This window comes from Callithrix jacchus, chromosome 8, assembly GCF_049354715.1.
Source record: "Callithrix jacchus isolate 240 chromosome 8, calJac240_pri, whole genome shotgun sequence".
NCBI classification, from domain to species: Eukaryota; Metazoa; Chordata; class Mammalia; order Primates; family Cebidae; genus Callithrix; species Callithrix jacchus.
Genome location: NC_133509.1, coordinates 23518519 through 23539156, shown reverse-complemented (window position 1 = coordinate 23539156; position 20638 = coordinate 23518519). Strand labels below are relative to the sequence as shown.

At 38.1% G+C, this 20638-nt stretch overlaps 1 protein-coding gene and 1 long non-coding RNA gene across 3 annotated transcripts in view; one reads left to right on the top strand and one right to left on the bottom strand.

The window, feature by feature from the left end:
* The window catches only part of HMG20A (high mobility group 20A), an 82187-nt gene that overhangs the window by 49477 nt on the left and 12072 nt on the right, over positions 1-20638 (top strand). For both annotated transcript variants that reach the window (XM_008990146.5, XM_008990147.5), the window contains 5 exons: positions 6331-6423; positions 11063-11210; positions 13881-14093; positions 17688-17820; positions 18611-18642. In XM_008990146.5, coding sequence (XP_008988394.1) covers positions 6335-6423; positions 11063-11210; positions 13881-14093; positions 17688-17820; positions 18611-18642 — 615 coding nt within the window. In that variant the 5' untranslated portion in view covers positions 6331-6334. The remainder of the gene's footprint in view (positions 1-6330; positions 6424-11062; positions 11211-13880; positions 14094-17687; positions 17821-18610; positions 18643-20638) is intronic.
* The window catches only part of LOC103790413 (uncharacterized), a 46081-nt gene continuing 26333 nt past the window's right edge, over positions 891-20638 (bottom strand). Inside the window, exons 6-8 of the long non-coding RNA XR_008474225.2 lie at positions 10716-11251; positions 10338-10454; positions 891-10111 (exon numbers count right to left, since the gene is read on the bottom strand). This is a non-coding gene — a long non-coding RNA (uncharacterized LOC103790413). The remainder of the gene's footprint in view (positions 10112-10337; positions 10455-10715; positions 11252-20638) is intronic.

Genomic DNA, 20638 nt, shown 5'->3' with positions numbered 1-20638 from the left:
GCTAAAATTATAAAGCTCTGGGCCGGGCGCGGTGGCTCAAGCCTGTAATCCCAGCACTTTAGGAGGCCGAGGCGGGTGGATCACGAGGTCAAGATATCGAGACCATCCTGGTCGACATGGTGAAACCCCGTCTCTACTAAAAATACAAAAAATTAGCTGTGCATGGTGGCGCGTGCCTGTAATCCCAGCTCCTTGGGAGGCTGAGGCAGGAGAATTGCCTGAACCCAGGAGGCGGAGGTTGCGGTGAGCTGAGATCGCGCCATTGCACTCCAGCCTGGGTAACGAGTGAAACTCTGTCTCAAAAAAATAAAAATTAAATTAAAAAAATAAAGCTCTTAGAAGAACACATAAGGGTAAGTCTTCACAACTTTTGACTAAGCAGTAGTTTCTTAAATATGACACCTAAAGCACAAGCAACCAAAGAAAAAACAGATAATTTATACTTCAAAGTTAGGAACATTTGTGCTTCAAAGAACACTATCAAGAAAGTGAAACAACAATCCAGAGAATGAGAGAAAATATTTGCAAATAGTATATCTGATGTGCGTAGTATCTACAATATAAAAAGAACTCTTTCAATTCTGCAATAAAAGTACACTTTTAACTGAATTTTTAAAATGGGCAAAGGAGGCTGGTATGGTGGCTCATGCCTGTAATCTCAGCACTTCGGGAGGCTGAGGTGGGTGGATCTCTTGAGGCCAGGAGTTTTGAGACCAGCATTGCCAACATGGTGAAACCCCGTCTCTACTAAAAAGACAAACATTAGTTGGGCATAGTGGTGCATGCCTGTAATCCCAGCTACCACTCAGGAGGCTGAGGTACAAGAATCACTTGAACCCAGGAGGTAGAGGTTGCAGTGAGCCAAGATCACACCAGCGCACTCCAGCATGGAGAACAGAATATTCTATTTAAAAAACAAACAAACAAAAAAATGGGCAAAGAATTTGAATAAACAGTTCTCAAAAAAAGATACACAAATGCACAATATGCATAAGAAAAGATGCTTAATATCATTACTTATTAGGAAAATGCAAACCAAAATCACAACGAGATACCACTTCACATCTACAAGGATGAGTCTAATAAAAAAGACAATAACAAGTGTGCTGAGGATGTGGAGAAATTGGAACCCTAATACATTACTAGTGTGAATGTAAAATGGTAGAGGTACTTTAAAAAACAGTTTGAGGCCCGGTGCGGTGGCTCACGCCTGTAATCCCAGCACTTTGGAAGGCTGAGGCAGATGGATTGCCTGAGCTCAGGAGTTCATGACCACCCTGGGCAACATGGTGAAACCCCGTCTTTTCTTAAAAAAATATGAAAAATTAGCCAGGTGTGGCGTGTGCACCTGTAATCCTAGCTACTCGAGAGGCTGAGGCAAGAGAATTGTTTGAACCTGGGAGGTGGAGGTTACAGTGAGCTGAGATCGCACCCCTGCACTCCAGCCGGGGCGACAGAGACTCCATCTCAAAAAAAAAAGTTTTATTTTTCCTCAAAATATTAAACATGGTGGTACCAGATGTTCTAGCAAATCCACTCTTAGGTATATGCCCAAGAGAATTGAAAACATGTCCACACAAAAATTTATACACAAATATTCATAAGCAGCAGCATTCATAATAGCCAAAAAGTAGAAACAACCCAAGTCTATCAACTGATACGTGGACCAAGAAAATGTTCAGTAGCCATGCAGTGTAATATTATTCATCCATAAAAAGGAATAAAATCTCGATACATGCTACAACATTGAAAACTTTATTCTGAGAGTAGCCATACACAAAAGACCACATATTGTATGAAATAACAGAATAGGTACATTTATAAAAACAGAAAGTAGGCGGGCATTATGGCTCACGCCTATATAATCCTAACACTTCGGGAGGCTGAGACAGGAGAATTTCTTGAGTCCAGGAGTTCAAGACAGCCTGGGCAACATAGTGAAACCCTATCTCTACAAGGAAATTTAAAAATTAGCCAGGTGTGGTGGCACAAGCCTGTGGTCCTAGCTACTCAGGTGTGAGGCAAAGCAATTACTTGAGCCAGTTTGAGACTGCAGTGAGCTATGATTGTGCCACTGCACACCAGCCTGGGTGACAGAGCAGGACCCTATCTCTTAAAAAAAAAAAAAACAGAAAGTAGATTAGTGGTTGCCCAGGGTTAGGAGGGCTAGGAGGAAGGGAGAATGAGGATTGTCTGCTAAAGGATATTGTGTTTGTTTTTGGGGTGATGAAAATGTTCTAAAATTGATTGTGGTGTTGGTGGCACAACCTTGTAAATATGTTTAAAACCACTGAATTGTATGCAGTAAAGGGGTGAACTTCATGGCATATCAATTATATCTTCAAAAAAAAGCAACTTAATATGCTTTTCGGTGTGAGTTGGGTTTGAGGAATGTGAGAAGAGGTTGCTGACTGAGTTGGAGGGTTTGGATGAGTTTGGTTGAAATACCCTAAGAGCATGTCAAGTGACTACTAAGAGCATTGAGGGCCCAGTTGTGATTGGATACCATACATTTATAGTAATAGTCTTTGTTACTTTTTTCCTCCACCATCTTGAGCCAAAACTCAGAGTTGATCTACTTCTGGTGTATAGAAAGTTGTAGTGCAAGGGAATGGAGTGTTGGCAAAAGATTCTTTGCAATGTAGCCATGGAATCTAAGCTGGACAAGGGTCAACGAATAGAGGTTTGTATGGTTAAAGGTCAGTTGTAATAGGAGTAATTAAGAGAGCTGAAATGACAGGAGATGGTGGTAAGAGATTTTTGGGTATGAGGTTGATATAACCAAGTAACCTGACATTTTAAAGGAACCAAGGGTTTTGCATAAAGGCTGTTGTATGGAAAATGAGATGGGCAGAATCCCACCTCTCAATTCTGAGGTATGTGGTTGGAAGAGAGGGTGGCGGGGAAGGAATATGCTACATCTCTATGAAAGGACTTAGGGAAGTGAGGGTAGCGTGTGTAAAGTAAGAAAGGGCACTTGAAAAGAGCCAGCCCCAGAAACCAGAAGTACAGATAAGCTTCCAACACTGTCCAACACATTTGGAATAACATAGTCACGTTGGTGCGATCATCCCTATTATTAAGAAAGATTACTAGGACAATCTACCTGAGAACATTTCTTAAGTTAATTTCCTTCGTTCTGGCCATATATTGACCATAGCAATGTTCTGATTATGATCTGGTCTACTAGAGGACTACAGAGAGAGAATGTGTTCACTGGTCAATAAGTATCTAGTATGCTTAATATAAGTCTCATTATAATCTTTATAATCATCATTAAAATATTTTAAATTGGCACTCTTTTATGTATCAGTTTTTTTCAGTGAGTGGTGAGTGTTAGAGGGAATTTTGGGATTTCCAAAACTCAGGTCCAGACCCTGGTTCAAAGTGTAAGTGGCAAAGTAATGCCATTTTTGTGAGGCTTCCTGGTAGAAGCCTTCACTGGATAAATCCCCTCTACTGGGAAACATCTGCATGATAGACCTGTTTATATAAAGTGCAGTGAAGAGCCAAACTTACATATTGGTTTCCCTTTGTACAAATTTCTCTTCTTTCCCCTTCTAAAGCAGCATTCATTACATTTCTTAAGTGCTTTGCCTAAAATTTCAAAGTTTGGTGTGATTCCCAGACTGGGACATCCCTGGGCACAGATGCTGCATGTGGAAGGCTTTTGGCAATCAGTGGCTTGCTTGGTAGCCATGATTCCATTTGAATCACTCCCTCGTGGATCACATGAAACACATTCTCACAGTATCCCAGACATATTCTGGGGAATCATTGTATTTTCCACCTTACTGGACTAGTTTAGAGGCCTTTGGGTTTCACTGCACTTTTCTTCATTTCCTTCTTTTGTTGATCTTGGCTCTTTAACCTTCCACCCACTTTATTACTCATTTCTTAGGGACCTGACTACTTAATCACTGAGAAAATATATCTGAAACCATATGGGTTTGAGTACAACAGACTTAAGAGAGGGGAAATAAAAAGGAAAAAAATGTGTGTTCTCTGAACTTCCTTTGTTTATATGATCTGTTTATATGTTGTTAAGGTTATGTTATCCAGCTGCCTCCCCACATTTCAGAAATGACTAAAGATATCTGGAAGACACTCTTAACAGGGTCATGTTGGCATAGTGAATGAAAGGACACTTCATTTGTCCCTCACCAGATAATATATCTTCTTTTGAGGCATGGGAGCATGCCAAGAGCTTTATATGCTGAATCTCAAGGTTCTTGAAAGGGCATTGACTTCTAGGGATACTTTTAGAAAGAAGCCAGTTGACTTTTAGGGATACTTTTAGAAAGAAGCCAGTCAGGGACTGGGCAGGGTGGCTCATGGCTGTAATCCTAGTAGCACTTTGGGAGGCTGAAGTGGGCAGATCACTTGAGGCTAGGAGTTCAAGACCAACCTGGACAATATAGTAAAACCCTGACTGTGCTAAAAATGCAAAAATTAGCTGGGCATGGTGGCATATACCTGTAATCCCAGCTACGCGGGAGACTGAGGCACAAGAATCACCTGAACCCGGGAGGCATGGGCAACAGAGCGAGACTCTGTGTCAAAAAATAATAATAAGCCAGTCAAGTGAGTTCCTTTAGGTATATACCTGGCCATTTTAATGTTCGCTCACTGTGGTTAGTCTGTATGGTATCTAACAGGCATTATAGTTTTATTTTGGTGAAATGAACATTGGCAATGGTGTGAGGCGCTGTTAGTAGCCCTGAAAGCCCAGACTCTAATCTGGTCTTTATATAATGTGAATTAAAACTTAAGTACACTTGAGTCAGGGTTATTGAGTAAAACATGTAGAATGGAATTTTGTGGTATTTATTAGAGCTGTTGCACTTGTAAACACCTTAAGTTGAAGGAACTGAAAAGAGGTAATAAGCATTCCTGCAGTAGAATAAAGTGCATACTCTGGTTGAGTGAGAAGTTCCTCTCTACCTTGCATGCTTTACCCACTGTACTGGGTAATGTATATACAGAGATGTTTTTCCCATCAAGCTATTTATGGAAATTGGCCTGCTAAATAACAAACTTGGAAGTGAGAATAAGTAAGAATAAGGAATAAAACATCAGTGTTATCTTTTGGAAATGAATTATTCCATTGAACATGGAGAATGTGGTAGTTGTGTCGTCAGCATTTTCTTCATATTTCCACCTCTGGAATGATCCTGGCTCCGGTTTGCTGCTGCTACGCTTTCCTTTTACTTGCTGTTTTACTAGGCCTCCTTAGCAGCAACACCTGAAATAACTGCTGAGGAAGCTCCTAAGTGAATTCTCCTAATTTGCTTCTCAATTCTCCCAGTTGATTGAATCACTCTTTTTCTTGAGTGCTTTGCAGTCCTACGTAAGTGGCTGATGTTTGGGGTCACTACTGAATGTTTTGTTTGAATATTCCTTTCATGATGAATGGAAAGTTGCTGCTTTTAGCTCTATGGGGTGACGCCCTTGGTGGTAAGCCTTGAAAGGCAAAAATTGTTTTTCATAGTGATATGCTAAATGAAATTATTCTCTTTGTCACATTGTCCTTTTATCCTTTCAGTCTGATAACTTCAGTTCTTGTGATTTGTTTGTTTTCTTCAATTAAGCTTAGCTGTTTCCTGTACTCAGGTGCATGCTATTTCAGCTTTTGGTTATGATGGTATGTGGAGCATATTTCTGACCTGGAAGTGTGGTTTCTTTGACTCAGGACCACATCAGCATGCCTTCCATCCTGTACTTCCTTTGCATATTTCCTTTTGGAGGGCTCAATTTGCCATCATTTAATCTACAGATGATTCATCTGGGACTGAGAACTGGTAATGTTGTAATAACAATACTTTTCTTTATATAATACTCAGTGCACTTACTACCTTAGCCTTTCTCTGTTTATGAAGCACTTTCATTTTAATCCCTCACAATAACCCTTTGGGTTAAGTCAGCAATTTTGTCTTTGTCTAAGATGGTGAAATTGTAGCTCAAAGAGGTTAAATAACTTGCTCAGAGTGGCAGTGCTTCTGAGTTACTCTGCTTAACAGTTTCTACAGGAAATGAAGAATGCTTTTGAAGATACTCTGGATAAATAAAAAGGAATTTTCTAAACCACATCCCAATTGTTAAAACCTAACTTGTTTTCAGTCTGGTCAGTTGATAAGACCAAGGTTAAAAGGCCCATTCACCATACAGTTTAAATTGATGTGTCCAAGTCAAGGAAATAAATATGTAGGTCAGTTTCTATTCTGTTGTTTAAATGATAAAGTTCAGGAAGGCTGGCTTCTAAATTAGTGGAACTTGAACTGGAAGTAATTAAGCCATTAATTTTGTTTTTAAATTCTCTCTTCCTTTCAGAGGGATGGAAAACTTGATGACTAGTTCCACTCTACCGCCCCTTTTTGCAGATGAAGATGGCTCCAAGGAGAGTAATGATCTGGCTACCACTGGGTAAGCACATGTTTGGGGACATTGGACCGCTCCATAGGCATCAAAACAAAGCTTCTAACCAAAGAAGAGGTCCTAAAGAGGCAGTTTGATATGATAAGAATAGAGGGTGCATTTGTTTCACTTTGAAAAGAGAGTGACAGCCATCATAAACCACTTTATAATCTGCATTCAATTATCTTGTGCAGTGCTCCGGGTTTTCTGAACTGGTACAACAATATGTGGGATTTAGCAAACATTGGTGACTCCAGTTAAGGAAATTATATAGTCACCATTAAGGAAATACCTGCCGTAAAGCTAGCTCTACAAAAAAATGCATTTTCTGTTCAAATTGCCACAGATATTAAAATAGTCTTTTCCTAAAGATCAGATTTTTTTAATATGGTTTTTTATTCCAGATGCTTAGGAACTTTAGCTGACTTCTGTTCCTTTTCCCACTCCACCCCCTTCTCCTTCCATGGAATCTCTGGACAAATATGTAAAGAAATATAGAAAAAGGTTAATAACAGTAGTCCACCTCTTTTCTTGAAAATCTCTGTTCCACTTGGATTTTTATCTTTTCTAGATAGTTAGAAAATATTTGCCAAAGAGAAAATGTGTTCACTAATAAAGTGCTAGCTAATCCCTAAGATGAATTATTTTAATATTCTTTAGGGCTTTTTAAAAAATAGACTAAACTTTATAATTCTGTTTCGTTCCCTCACATTTATTTCTCACTTCATTAATATCTGCCTTTTGACCTCACTACTCAGATGAAAATGTTCTCCAAGACTATTTTAAAGGCTGCTTAGTTACTTATTCATTCAATAAAAACTTTCTAGTGTCTACTGTGTGCCATTGTTCCAGGCATTAGATATAAAGCATTGATCAAAACAGATAAAAGTCCTAGCCCTTTAAAGTTTAAATTCTACTGTTGAGTCAGACAATAAACAGGATAAATTTTAAAAAGTGGAGAAAAGGTATAGGAAGGGGTTGGGGATGTAGTTTTAGACAGGATGGGTCAGAGAGTGTTTAATGAGAAAGTGACTTGAATAAAGACCTGAAGAAAATAAGGCAACTAGCATGCAGTTTTCTGTGGAAGATTATGGGAGCAGTAGGTGCAAAAGCCCTGAGGCAGGAGAGTTTCCATCTTATCAAAATAGCCAAGAGGCCAGTGTGACTAGAGCAGCACATAGCTGCAGGAGAGGCAGTAGTTCCTCTCAAACATACGAATTGCCTAGACAGATGATGAAAATGCAGATTCTGATTTAGCAAATCTGACTTAGGATCAGAGAGTCTACATGTCTAACAAGCTCCCAGAGAATGCCAGTTCTGCTCGTATGAGGCCCATACTTTGGGTAAGAAGAAACTAGATCATAGGGTTCGAAATATTATTTACAGATCAAAATAAACCCTTTAACTTTTACTCTGAATGAAGTGGGAAAGCATTGGAGGGTTTCAAAAAGAAAGATATGATCTGACTTACTGTTTAATAAACTCCCTCTGTTGTATTGAGGATAGAGTGAAGGGAGCCGGGGCTGGAACAAGGACACCAGTTAGGAGGCTCTTAAAATAATTCAGGAGACAAATGATGGCCTGAAGAACCATCATGTGGTGACTTTCGCGAGGTGTTTTTGGTGGAATAGTAAGGATAAAAACCTCATTGGACTGTGTTTCAAAGATAATGGGAATGAGGGGTGGTGAGAAGTATAGAATTTAGATATATTTTGAAGTTATACCAAACATGATTTGCCCGAAAGACCAGGTAAGCAATGTGAGAAGGGAGAAAAAAAGCAGTCAAAAACTACTCAAAGTTTTGGCGTAAGCAACTGGAGGGGTGAAGTTGCCATTAGCTTAGAAGGGGAAAACCAAACAAGTGTAGGAGGGAAATTTTAAATTAGAGATGCTTATTAGATATCTAAGTGGAGATGTCAAATAGGCAGTTTGATATCAGGTCCTGCTTTTAGGGGAAGTTTAGGCTAGACAGAGAAAGTTGGGACTTACCAGCATAACTGACCTTTAAAGCCATGAGACTGAATGAGATCACCAAAGAAATGAGCACTCTATAGATGGAAGAAAGAAGAGCTCTAAATCCTGAACTCTGGGATACACCAGCATTTAAAAGTCAGATAGAGACCAGGTGCAGTGGCTCACACCTGTAATTCCAGCACTTTAGGAGACTGAGGTGGGTGGATCACCTGAGGTCAGGAGTTTGAGACCAGCCTGGCCAACAGAGTGAAACCCCATCTCTACTAAAAATACAAAAATTAGCCAGGTATGGTGGCATGTACCTATAATCCCAACGACTCAGGAGGCTGAAACAGGAGAATCACTTCAACCCAGGAGACGGAGGTTGCAGTCAGCTGTGATTGTGCCACTGCACTCCAGCCTGGGTGACAGAGCAAGACTCTGTCTCAAAAAAAAAAAAAGAAAGGTGGACAGAACAGGAAGGGTCAACAGAGTCTAAAGTGAGTTGCTAGAAAGGTAACAGAAAAGCCAGAGGAGTGAGGGGTCCTGGAACCCAAGTGAGAAAAAAAAAGATATTTCAAGGGAGGAAAAAAATCAACTGTATCAGATACTTCTGGTACATCAGGTAAGATGGTGGCTGAGAAATGACACTGGATTTAGCATGGGGGTCATTGGTGGCTTTGACAAGACTTATAAGCACATATCTCCCTTGAAGTGGGTTTAAGCAAGGAGAGAAATTTAAGTCAATACATATAAACAAGTTCTTTCCAGGGGTTTTGCTATAAAGGAAAGAAGAAAAATTGGGACCTCAACTGGAAGTTGGATTGAGTTTTTTTTCTTTTCATTTAGTTTCGTGCTAAGAGAATTAATATACGTATATGCTGATTAGGCTGATCCTATGGAGAGAAAAGCATTGGTGTTGCCAGGAAGGACAGAATTGCTGAAAATCTGCCCTTTGGTTTGTAGGCAAGAGGGTGTGAGATCAAGGGTGCAAATAGAAGAGTTGTTGTCTTTAGCTAGGAACATGGATAGTTTATTCATGGTAACAAAAGATCTCCTTTTTTTTCCTAGTCTTCAACATGTCATCAAGAAGGCATGTGATGCTTTTGACCATTCCTGCCCACTTAAGTCAGGGATTCATGGGATTGCTACTCTTTCCCAAACCTAGTTCTCTTATTTTACTAAATAAGAATGTACAAGAATTAATAACTTAAAAACTGATGGCACAGTTGAAATGAGAATGACAGTGAAAGAACAAGTTGCTTAACACATCCAAAATGATTGAAATATTTAGAAAACAGCACTGCAGAGATCACACTGGATCTCGATGGTACCGCTTTTCAGAGAAAATGATCTGCATTGATTTCATAGCTTCTTTTACATACTCTTTTTTAGGACCTCAAAAATGTGGGAATCTCATGCTAAAATTATTTATGTTTCCTAGAAAGGGTCAGAAAAGTATAATTTCTTTCATTCCCAGGGCAGTCTGCTTCCTGTTTTCATTTATTTCTCAGTCCACTGTAATCTAGTATTTATTTTCCTAATTCCACTAAAACTATACTTCCTAAAATTGCCAGTGACCTTCATAGCAGATACTTTTTGGCCTATCTTATTTAACATCTGCAGCTTTTTACTTGATTAGCTACCTTCTCAAAAGTCTTCCTTCCTTGGCCTCTGCAATAGTCTTCTCTCCAGGTCTCTTAATGTCTTCTCAGTCTCTTCTCTTGGTTTTTCTACCTCACTCCTGTAACGATATAGCTTTAGCCGAGTTCTATCCTGACTTTTCTTTCTTCTCACTGCCTTTCTAGAGAGTATCTAGCACTGCCCATTATTTCCATCTTTGTACCCTTTTGTGCATTCTTTCAGAATAATGACTAAATATTACTCTATTACCCATCTTTTTACCACTCTTGCCTTCCCAACTCCTCCCCCAATCAAAAAACAAAAACAATAATACTAGCACATGTTACCTTTTCTTCTATTCCTTTGTCCACATGTAATAAGGTAAGTCCATCTAAGACCCTACCATCATCTGTACCTTCTTGTATTCACTCTTCAGAAGGGTGAGATCTGGTTTGCTAACTCATCTGGAACGTAGTGGGAGCAGGAAATCAGTACATCTCTCTGATTTATTAACATGTATACCTAAACCTACTGAACTTAATAACATTGTTCTTAGATGACCTGATTGTCAGTAAATGCTATAATCTAAGAAGAAATAGCCAATGAAATGTACCATTAAGAGATTTTTCTTACACCCTTTAAGAACTCTTTTGTGATAGTTGGCAAACTGCCTCTACAACCCCCATTCCTATTCACTTTTTTCGTTAATAGTGTTTTTCCTTTACCTTGGAGATACATGAAAGGTAGCATTTAAATCAGATTCTATTGCATGTTCAGAAGTAAAACATGAAGTCACACCACTGCACTGTTGAGGGGAGATCATCTTTTCGGAAAAAGATTGTAGTTGTTTTTGGTAGGAGATGTCTTCATGGAACTGACCTGGTTTAATCAAGCACTGCAACCAGTTTTTTAAAACACTCTGTAACTTCTGTGAAGACATTTTTTTCATTTATACAGACTATTGGGAGAATTAACTCAAGGACTGGCATGTTCTTTTGCTGGCAGGGAAATTTGTCTAGAACCTTGGTAAATAGGTTGAGTTTTTGTGTTGTTGATACTTTCGTCTATTCAGGTTAAATCACCCAGATGTTCCATACAGTAGTGGTGCCACATCATCCACCAACAATCCAGAATTTGTGGAGGATCTCTCCCAAGGTCAGTTGCTTCCGAGTGAGTCTTCAAATGCAGCAGAAGGCAATGAACAGAGGCATGAAGATGAGGTAAGCTGAAGTATCTCTTTCTGTTCTGCCTTCTGAAACTCCTGAAGAAACAGTCACAAGGAAGGTATGTTGATCAAGGTGCTCATCATCTGACCTTCCTACATTCTTAAGCTGATAACCTGTAAAATTTTCTGTTTTCTATTTCTTGTTTTATACAAAACAATATTAACGATTTTAGTGACACAGACAGGTAGCCTCTTTTTTCCCTGTTCCCTAAGAAATTTATACCAACTCATATTAGATGATCAACAAGTACTTGTTGAGTGAGTGAATTATTTAACCATTAGTAAGTAATTAACGAGAAGTGTACATGCCCTTGCTTAAGGCCACACTCTGCTTACCAAGTCCTGCTGCATGGAGTCCTCTGTGCCCAAAGTCCTCATACTACTTACCAAGTCCTTTACCCTCCCATGGTACCTTTCCCTACCCCACACAAAGGTATATGAGCCAGGGCAGTCATGTCCTGGTTGGACTTTCAGTGTTTCTTGCAAGTAACTGATTACATTGTCAATGTTTTAAAGCACTCTTTTATTTTTATTTTTTTTAGCCGAAAAGAATACCACTATTGATTTTTGTCTTGTTTCTTATTTTTAAAATGCTGGCTAGGCACGTGCTTTCTGCCTGTAATCCTAACACTTTAAGAGGCCAAAGCGGGCAGATCACCAGAGGTCAGGAGTTCAAGACAAGCCTGGCCAACATGGTGAAATCCCATCTCTACTAAAAAATACAAAAGTTAGCCAGGTATAGTGGCACACACCTGTAATTCCAGCTATTTGGGAGGCTGAGGCAGGAGAATCGATTGAACCTAGGAGGCGGAGGTTGCAGTGAGCCGAGATCACACCACTACACTCTAGCTACAAAGCAAGACTTCATCTCAAAAAAAAAAGCAGCTAATTTTTTCATCTATCCTGTTGGCATTTTAAAAGATTATAATGAATGCTTAAAGCTTCTTATATCTCTTAAAATCCAAATAACTTTTTTTTTTGAGGTAGAGTCTTACTCTGTTGCCCAGGCTAGAGTGCAGTGGCATGATTTCAGCTCACTTGCAACCTCCACCTCCCTGCTTCAAGCTTTTCTCTTGCCGCAGCTTCCCAAGTAGCTGGGATTATAGGTGCATGCCATCATGCCCAGGCAATTTTTATATTTTTTAATGGGGTGGGGTTTCCCCATGTTGGCCAGGCTGGTCTCAAACTCCTGACCTCAAGTGATACACCTGCCTTGGCCCTCCAAAGTGCTGGGATTACAGGTGTGAGCCACCCTGGCCAGTCCACAGTAGCTTCAGTGTAACTAGGATTTTTTTTGTTTTTTTTGTTTTTAAACTAATACCAAATGCATCATTTGCCCAATGGTGAATTATCATACGTTTTATATGTATTTGGAAGAGTAGATTACTACAATTAGTATTTAGATGTTTTTGTTCCTGTTTATTTCTTTATCTTTCTCTTGTCTAAAATAAGAATTCTTGTATCCATAAAACATTAACTGATAGGGCTGTATGTATTTGTAAAATTAGAAAGTAAAAATATGATGTGCCTTAAATCTTATTGAAAGGGCCCAAGAAAAAATGCTGTGGTGAGACATCAGTGTACTTCAGTCCTTTTTGTTTCTTTAGTTTTTTTTCAGAGATGATTCAGTCTTTTGATTTAATTGGTAACTCAACATACAAAGACCTCTAACTATAAAATGTACATCTAGGCCAGGCGCAGTGGCTCACGCCTATAATCCCAGCACTTTGGGAGGCTGAGGCAAGTGGATCACCTAAGGTTAGGAGTTCGAGACCAACCTGACCAACATGACAAAACCCAATGTCTACTAAAAATACAAAAATTAGCTGAATGTGGTGGTGCATGCCTGTAATCCCAGCTACTTGGAAGACTGAGGCAGGAGAATCACTTGAACCTGGGAGGCAGAGATTGCAGTGATTGTGCCATTGCACTCCAGCCTGGGTGACAAGTGAAACTCTATCTCAAAAAAAAATTAAAATAAAATATACGTCTAAAGGAACAGATTGTCAAGCCAAAGACTAGTAGTCTTCATTTGGATATATTACTGAAATGTTTCTGAGACTTAGATATTAATTTAATATTCCATATGCTATCTGCTATGGTAAACAAACTAGTCTTTGAAAGTTATCAATGAGCAACTCATGAATTATTTTTAATCATGAGTTATTTTTAATCTCTGCTACAACTTGTCTCTTCCTTTGCATGGTGCATGTGACACCATCTTACTTTGATCTGCTGACAACGTCTGCCTCTCTGACACAGTGCTGCATGTGCTGTTGTATTTCCCATTTGGATACTCTCCTGTCAGGAATCAGGACCTGACAGTTGTCTGCAGGACAGTCATATCCATATGAAAGTCAAAGTTGGGTGATCATGGCACCTCTTATTCGCATACGTTGAGATTAGCATAAAAATTGCCCTTTAGTGCAACATTTTGTAGTGTGGTACATAAAAGAGTTTGCAAGTGAAACATCTGGAGTTGCTCAGAAACTGCACTGCTGTCATTTGTATAATACCTACAACAGATATGGAGAGCTTTGAATATCCAGGGCCAAATTGCGACTCTTAATCCTGTTTTGTTTGTTGTTTATTTTTGTTGTTGTTGGGTATTTGGGGAGGTGGTGGTTGTTTGGTTTTTGGTTTTTTATTTTGCTTTGTTTTGTAGCAAAGAAGTAAACGAGGAGGCTGGTCCAAAGGAAGAAAGAGGAAGAAACCTCTTCGAGACAGCAATGCACCCAAATCCCCCCTTACAGGGTATGTTCGGTTCATGAATGAGCGTCGAGAACAGCTTCGAGCAAAGAGACCAGAAGTCCCATTTCCAGAAATCACAAGGATGTTAGGCAATGAATGGAGTAAACTGCCTCCTGAGGAAAAACAGGTACTTGTTCTTATTCGTGACCTTTTGTTTGGTTTCTATTATATCTCAGAAATAACTTCTATAAGAAAAGCAAAGAGGATGGACAGTTGATTCTGCAATTTTGTCACAGTGCCTGGGAGACCAGAATAACAGGGTCCATCATAGCAATTTTCTCTAGCTTAGTGATTTTTAAACTATTTGCTAGAAAGGTGTGAGCAAGAACGGAGTCTAGGACTCCCCTCAACCAAAGCAGCACACTTTTTATACACTGCGTTCACATAAGATTTTTTTAAGTGGTTCAATATTAAGAAATTAAAGAATCTATCAATAAAATATATTCCACTGAGTTAAATGAAGTCTTGAATTAAATGAGAAAAAGTTACTTGACCAATTTCTTCAGTTCACATAAGATTTTTAAGAAAAAAATGTTGCTGCTTTAATGCATTTTTTTAACTGGCGTTCTGGCAAATTCACCTATTATGGAAAATAAAGCAAGAGTGACTTGAATTCTTTCCCTCTAGGACAGAAACTAACCTGATTGCCAAACTGAAGTGAATCCATTTGTTAGAGAGATTTGAGGGGAATTAAGGACAAGATAGCCATGAGCTGGTTGGGATACCATCAAAGCAGAGTAATGGTCATGACTGTGGGAGTTGCTGTGGGTTAAAAGTTCCCAGCATTCCCAGCATCTGAAAGATATCTATATTTCTTTTATGTCTTAAACTGTTTTATGACTTACACTTTTTAGAAAGGATTCCAGACACTAAGACCAAATTGAGAAATACTCTCCTGGGAATTAATTGAATTCAGAAATTTTCAAAGAGATCAGATTAAGTTGCAACTCGAAGCTCTGTGTTTGTGGTAGCAAGCTAGGAGAAAGCAGTGAATGTCATCCATTGTTTTGGCACCACTATAGAAAAGGATAGTGTGCTGTACATACTATGTTATTCTTTTCTTTTTTTTTTTGCTTTATTAATAAATGCATGCTTATTATTTAGATTCTTTTCAGAAAATACAGAAGTATATAAACAAAAATGCAAAAAAAACAGTGTTTATCTCATGGGATAACCACTATTACATAGAACAAAGCTTTTGTGTTAGTTTTTGTTTTTTTTTAATTTTTTATTTGGAAATAATTCCAAATGTACAAAAAGTTACAAAAACATAAAAATAGTACAAAGAACATCCAAACACTCTTTGCCCAGATTCATGTGTTAACACATTTTAGTCCATTTCTCCATTTGCATATGCACTTACAATATGCTGAGTCTTTCTTATACTTTTACATGCTCAGTCTTTCACATACACACACACACACACACATGCATGCATGTGTGCATCCAGACACACACAAAATTTTGTTTTAGTCATGTGAGGATAAATTATACACATTGTAGCCCTTTACCCACAGAATATTTCACTGTGTATTTCTAAGAATATTTTCTTACGTAACCGTAGTATAGTTATGAATATCATAATTTTGTATTAGCAATACTTTAATCTGTCATCCATATGTTGGCCTAATGTCATTTCTTTATAACATTTTTTCCTTTCAGTACAGGTTCCAGTCTAGGTTTTGTGTTTAGTAGTCTAGTCTCTATAGTTTAAACTGGGACGTTTCCAGTCTTTGTCTTTTATAACATTGATATTTTTTAAAAATACAGTTCCCTTCTGCTTTCCTCACTTCTTTTACTTTTGACAGAACACTGCTCATTGTGTCTGTTTCAGATGTTTCCTTGTGATTAGATTAAGGTTATGCATTCTTGGTAGGATTACTTGCGTAGGCAGTGGTATGTACCCAGTATATCACATGTGCAGGTACACAGTGTTCTTTTGTTTCTCATTGGTGATGTTAATTTTGCTTACCTGGTATATTATTTAAATTCTTTTGTCATTAATAAGTGGTCTAGGGGAAGACTTATAAGACATGCAAATAGCCTGTTCTACATCAACATTTTCCCCTAGATTTAGCGTCTATTGATTATTTTTGCCTGATTTAATCTTTATCATTATGGTTACAATGTGAAGAGTTTTCCAAGTCCAGCACTCTTTTCAGGTTTACCAGTTAGCCTTCAGCATTCTAATCTTAAGCAAGATCTCAGCTTACGGCAACCTTGACCTCCTGGGCTCAAGCAGCCCTCCCACCTCAGCCTCCTTAGTAGCATACACTACCGAACCTGGCTAATTATTTTATGTTTTGTAGAGACAGTGTCTCATTTTATTGCCCAGGCTGGACTTGGACATCTGGGCTCAAGCAATCCTCCTCTTGCCTCAACCTGCCAACATCCTGTGATTATAGATATAAGCCACCATGCCCAACCTCTACCCCTGTTTATTTATTTGCTTGTTTGTTGGTTGATTGGTTGGTTGGTTTATTTTTTTAGACAGAGTCTTGCTCTTTCGCCCAAGCTGCAGTTCAGTAGTGCTATTTCGGCTTACTGTAACCTCTGCCTCCCAGGATCAAGTGATTCTCTGTCTTCAGCTTCCCAGGTGGATGGGACTACAGGCACATGCCACCACGCCCAGCTAATTTTTGTATTTTCAGTAGAGATGGGGTTTCAGTATGTTGGCCAGGCTGGACATGAACTCCCAACCTCAAGTGATCCACCCACCTCGGCCTCCCAATGTGTTGGGATTACAGGCATGAGCCACCACACTTGGCCCCTACCCCCATTTATTGTATTTCTGTGTTATCTATTATTATTGGCATGGTAACAAATCATTGGTATTATGGCTATTATAAATCATATTAATAATAGTATGAATTTTTTTCTACTAGTTTATAATTTATTACTGTATTTAATTATTTTGGTGCCTAAATTGCACCAGATTTGTCCAGTTGGGTATGCCCTACATCTGGCTATTATGTGGGACAAGGTGTTTCACATAATTTCTGAGTCTGTTTTCTGTTCATTTAGAAGCTGTATTTTTATACTTTCTTATACTTTTTTTTGATGAATGAAAAGGGCAAAGCATTGAAAAAATAATCCTGGTAGATCAATGAACTTCATAATTAATAGCACAAAGCAATCAAAGCATATAGATACAGGTTTTCTCAGAGTAGTCCATTTTTAGGTCCATAGGATGAGGTCATTCTTTTTATGTTCTTTATGTCTCCCAGCTTCAGTGCTCCAACCTTCTGGCTCTTACAGGGCCAACTGATAAATGACATCATCCCCTCAAAATGGGCTGGAGACAGTGAAACAAAGTAATATTCTATTCCTTCCCCTGGGAAGACTTAAGTGTGCCTATGTGGTATGCAGATCTTAGGAGGACGACTCTAGTGGCCATGTAGTTCTGTCTGTAGGGTTAGAAGAATAACTCTAATCATCTTCATGAATTTTTTATAAGAATGATCTCAATAGAACTTGTCTTCATTAAGTTAGAAAAGGCAATAAATAGTCTAAAAACTCGTAATGACCCTATTTCTTTTTTAATTGAGAGGTTATATTCTATTCATACAACTCTTGTTTTTCTGATTCTTTTTTAAGTTATATTCGCTATATTCTTTTCTTTCCATGTTCTAATTGTCCTCTGTTTTCTTCAAATCGGTAATTTAATTTTATTTAAATAAGATCTCATTTTCTTGAAAATAATTGTGCATTTCTTTCCTAGCGCTATCTTGATGAAGCAGACAGAGATAAGGAGCGTTACATGAAGGAACTGGAGCAGTATCAGAAAACTGAGGCCTACAAGGTCTTCAGCAGGAAAACCCAGGACCGTCAGAAAGGCAAATCTCATAGGCAAGGTATTAGAACCAGAAACAAATGTGCCTGTAGTTTGTTGTGGGTGATGGAGGGTCATAAAATCTACTGTTAAGAATGGTAACTATAAAAGATGTGTTTCTGTTGTCTCTCTACTATCCAGTATTCACTTACAAGCATTATCTTGGAATTTTATTAAAATCACATTGCTGTCTTCTGTGATAGTTAGCAATCAATCAATCAATCAATAAAATCACATTGCTCTCATTTAGAAATTTCAACTGGGTTTTTGTATCTGTTAATGATTTTGGCTTGTCCTCTAAGATCCCTGTTAGTTGCCTGCCCTTCATTTCCTGATTCCTGGTTTAGGCATTTCTCTGCCTATAAGCAAGTATGTCTACAAAATTATATCAGTAACTTGCCCTTAACACTTCTAAGGCATTCATGTGTCATTTTTTGAAGCACTATCCACAACTAGTCTTTTTTTCCTTAGCCATTGCATCTTCTGTATACTTGGACATCTAGCCTACTAAAATTATAGATGTTGTGCAGGTAGTCTTTGGTTTGTGTCTTCTGTCCACTCTTCCACCCATTTCTCCTCAAAGTTAAGAACTGTGTCTGCTATTTCTTTTATGCCTAATTATTTATTCTGTACCTATGGGGTTCCCTTATTTTTGTTGGCTGACTGATTAATAAAGCCTTAAGGAAAAATATTGTATGTTTCGAGAATCTACATATACCAGCAGGTTTTTTAGTTTGGCACAGTCATATACTTGGGTTTTGTTATTGCTTTCTTTTTAAATTTAATATTCTCTTATTCTTTCATATTTTTAGATGCAGCCCGGCAGGCCACTCATGATCATGAGGTAATTAGCCATCTGTCTACATAGTGCACATATATATTGCTTTTTGAAATGCTGTTGGATTTTTTTTTCTGAATGAATGGCAGAGTATTTCCTATCCCATAATTCAGATTAAATGAGATGCTTTAGCTCGGGGGTTATTAGCATATGGCAGACACTGTGTGTCTGTCATTGAACTACAGCCCCTAACCACTATCCTTTCCTGTGGTCCAAGAATTTTATTGGCTTTAAATGCCAAAGATGGCTGGAATTTGGAATGAGGTATAGCAGTGACGGCTAGCTGAAAGCTATAACTTGACCATAGTTTATCATCACCAAATACCTTAATCTGACTCTCAAAAGTTATTATTTAAAGAATCCAGCATTTGGTTAAAATGAACTGTTCAACTACAGTGTTGAAGAGCACAAGTGACAGTATCTCAGTTCTTACAACCCCTTTTCTGTTCCCTCACTTCACTAGCACATGTTTGTATACTGGCCTCTCTCCTCCCACTTGGTTCAGCCCCACTGATAGGACTTAGGCCTATGTTTCTGTGCATGTATGGGATTTAGGTGTGTGTGTGTTATTTCAACTTCTGTTTTCTCCTTCAAACTTTTCTCGTTTCCTCCAACTTCTTTAACCCTCATGGCTCTCTATACTTCTCTTACATGCTTAGCTGATCTAACCTAGGGGTTTTGAGGTAATCCGAGGACCCACACTCTTTGGCTGTAATCTCTGCAACATGTACAGTCTGGTTTCTGTCTTTATATCCAACCCCATACCACCTAGTATGATACCCTTGCCTGGAGAAGGTATTCTGTAAATAATTATTTTTGTACAAGAATCTATTCAAAGTTGACCTGAAATAACTGGGAATTTGAACAAAAATATTTTTTTACATGTATTTGGTTTTTACTAAATCAAGGAAATGTTGGTTACCTTAAAACATAGAGAAAAGATTCAGATTCACAGGTCAAATAAATGTTATTACCATCCATGAATTATAAAGTGAGAAGATAGTAAATATTTGCATTTTATTCTTCAGAAAAATCCTATATAAATGTAATTATATATGACATTCTATGTTCTAATTAGGATAAAATATTACAGTTTTATTTTGCTGGAGAAACTTTGCATTTGTTCTTTGTATTTTAAATCATAATACTGTAAACTTTTCATATTAGCAGACATTTGTATAATTACTTCTCTTTCTTTGTCTGTGTGCCAGCTATCAATATCATGAAATTTCCATACTTCTTTTTTCCTCTGTTTTATACCTTCTCTACTTAAACAGTTATCAAAGAGAATTTGGACAGTAATCTGAAACATCAGATCTCAAATTTTCTAGTCAGTCATCTGAATAGATGTCAGTCATCTGACTCATTTCATCAACTATGAGTTTTGCTAGCCAAACTATATGTAGCATTTTTGTCTTTGGTAAACTTGATAGTTGCAGTCAGAGAAGATGTAGATTTAGTCTGCATCACAGAACCTGCTACTGATGATTTGAGAAGTGAAGATACATTATGATATGACTTTCTGTAATTTGATATTAATGTCTATGATTTGTGAAAAGAAGTGAGTCTCTGTGTATTTCCCTGTTACAGGATTAGACACGTTAAGCCAAACCAAAAAAGAAGTAAGTAGATGGAGAGCCGGCAGTTGTTTGTTAAAAGGTTATACAGTAGGTTCTGTAAATCTGTGTATGTGTATGCCCGCAGGAGGATAAAGCTCCTTTAGTAAGATTGTTGACCCAATTAAGATCTCTTACTTTATCAATTTTTATTTTTCACTGAATAATATGTTTCCAAAATTAGGTAATTTTAGAACAATTGCCATATAAAAGAGCTGCTTTGAAAGTTTTAGAACTGTTTTTAAACACTGTTACCCAGTAATTTTCTTGCATATAACTTTTTAGTATAATAAGAGTTCAGAGAAATAGAAAGCACTATGGGGGAAAAGCAGCCACAGCAGGTGCCCATGGAAAGGAGTAATTGAAGCAGGACTTAAGGATGACCT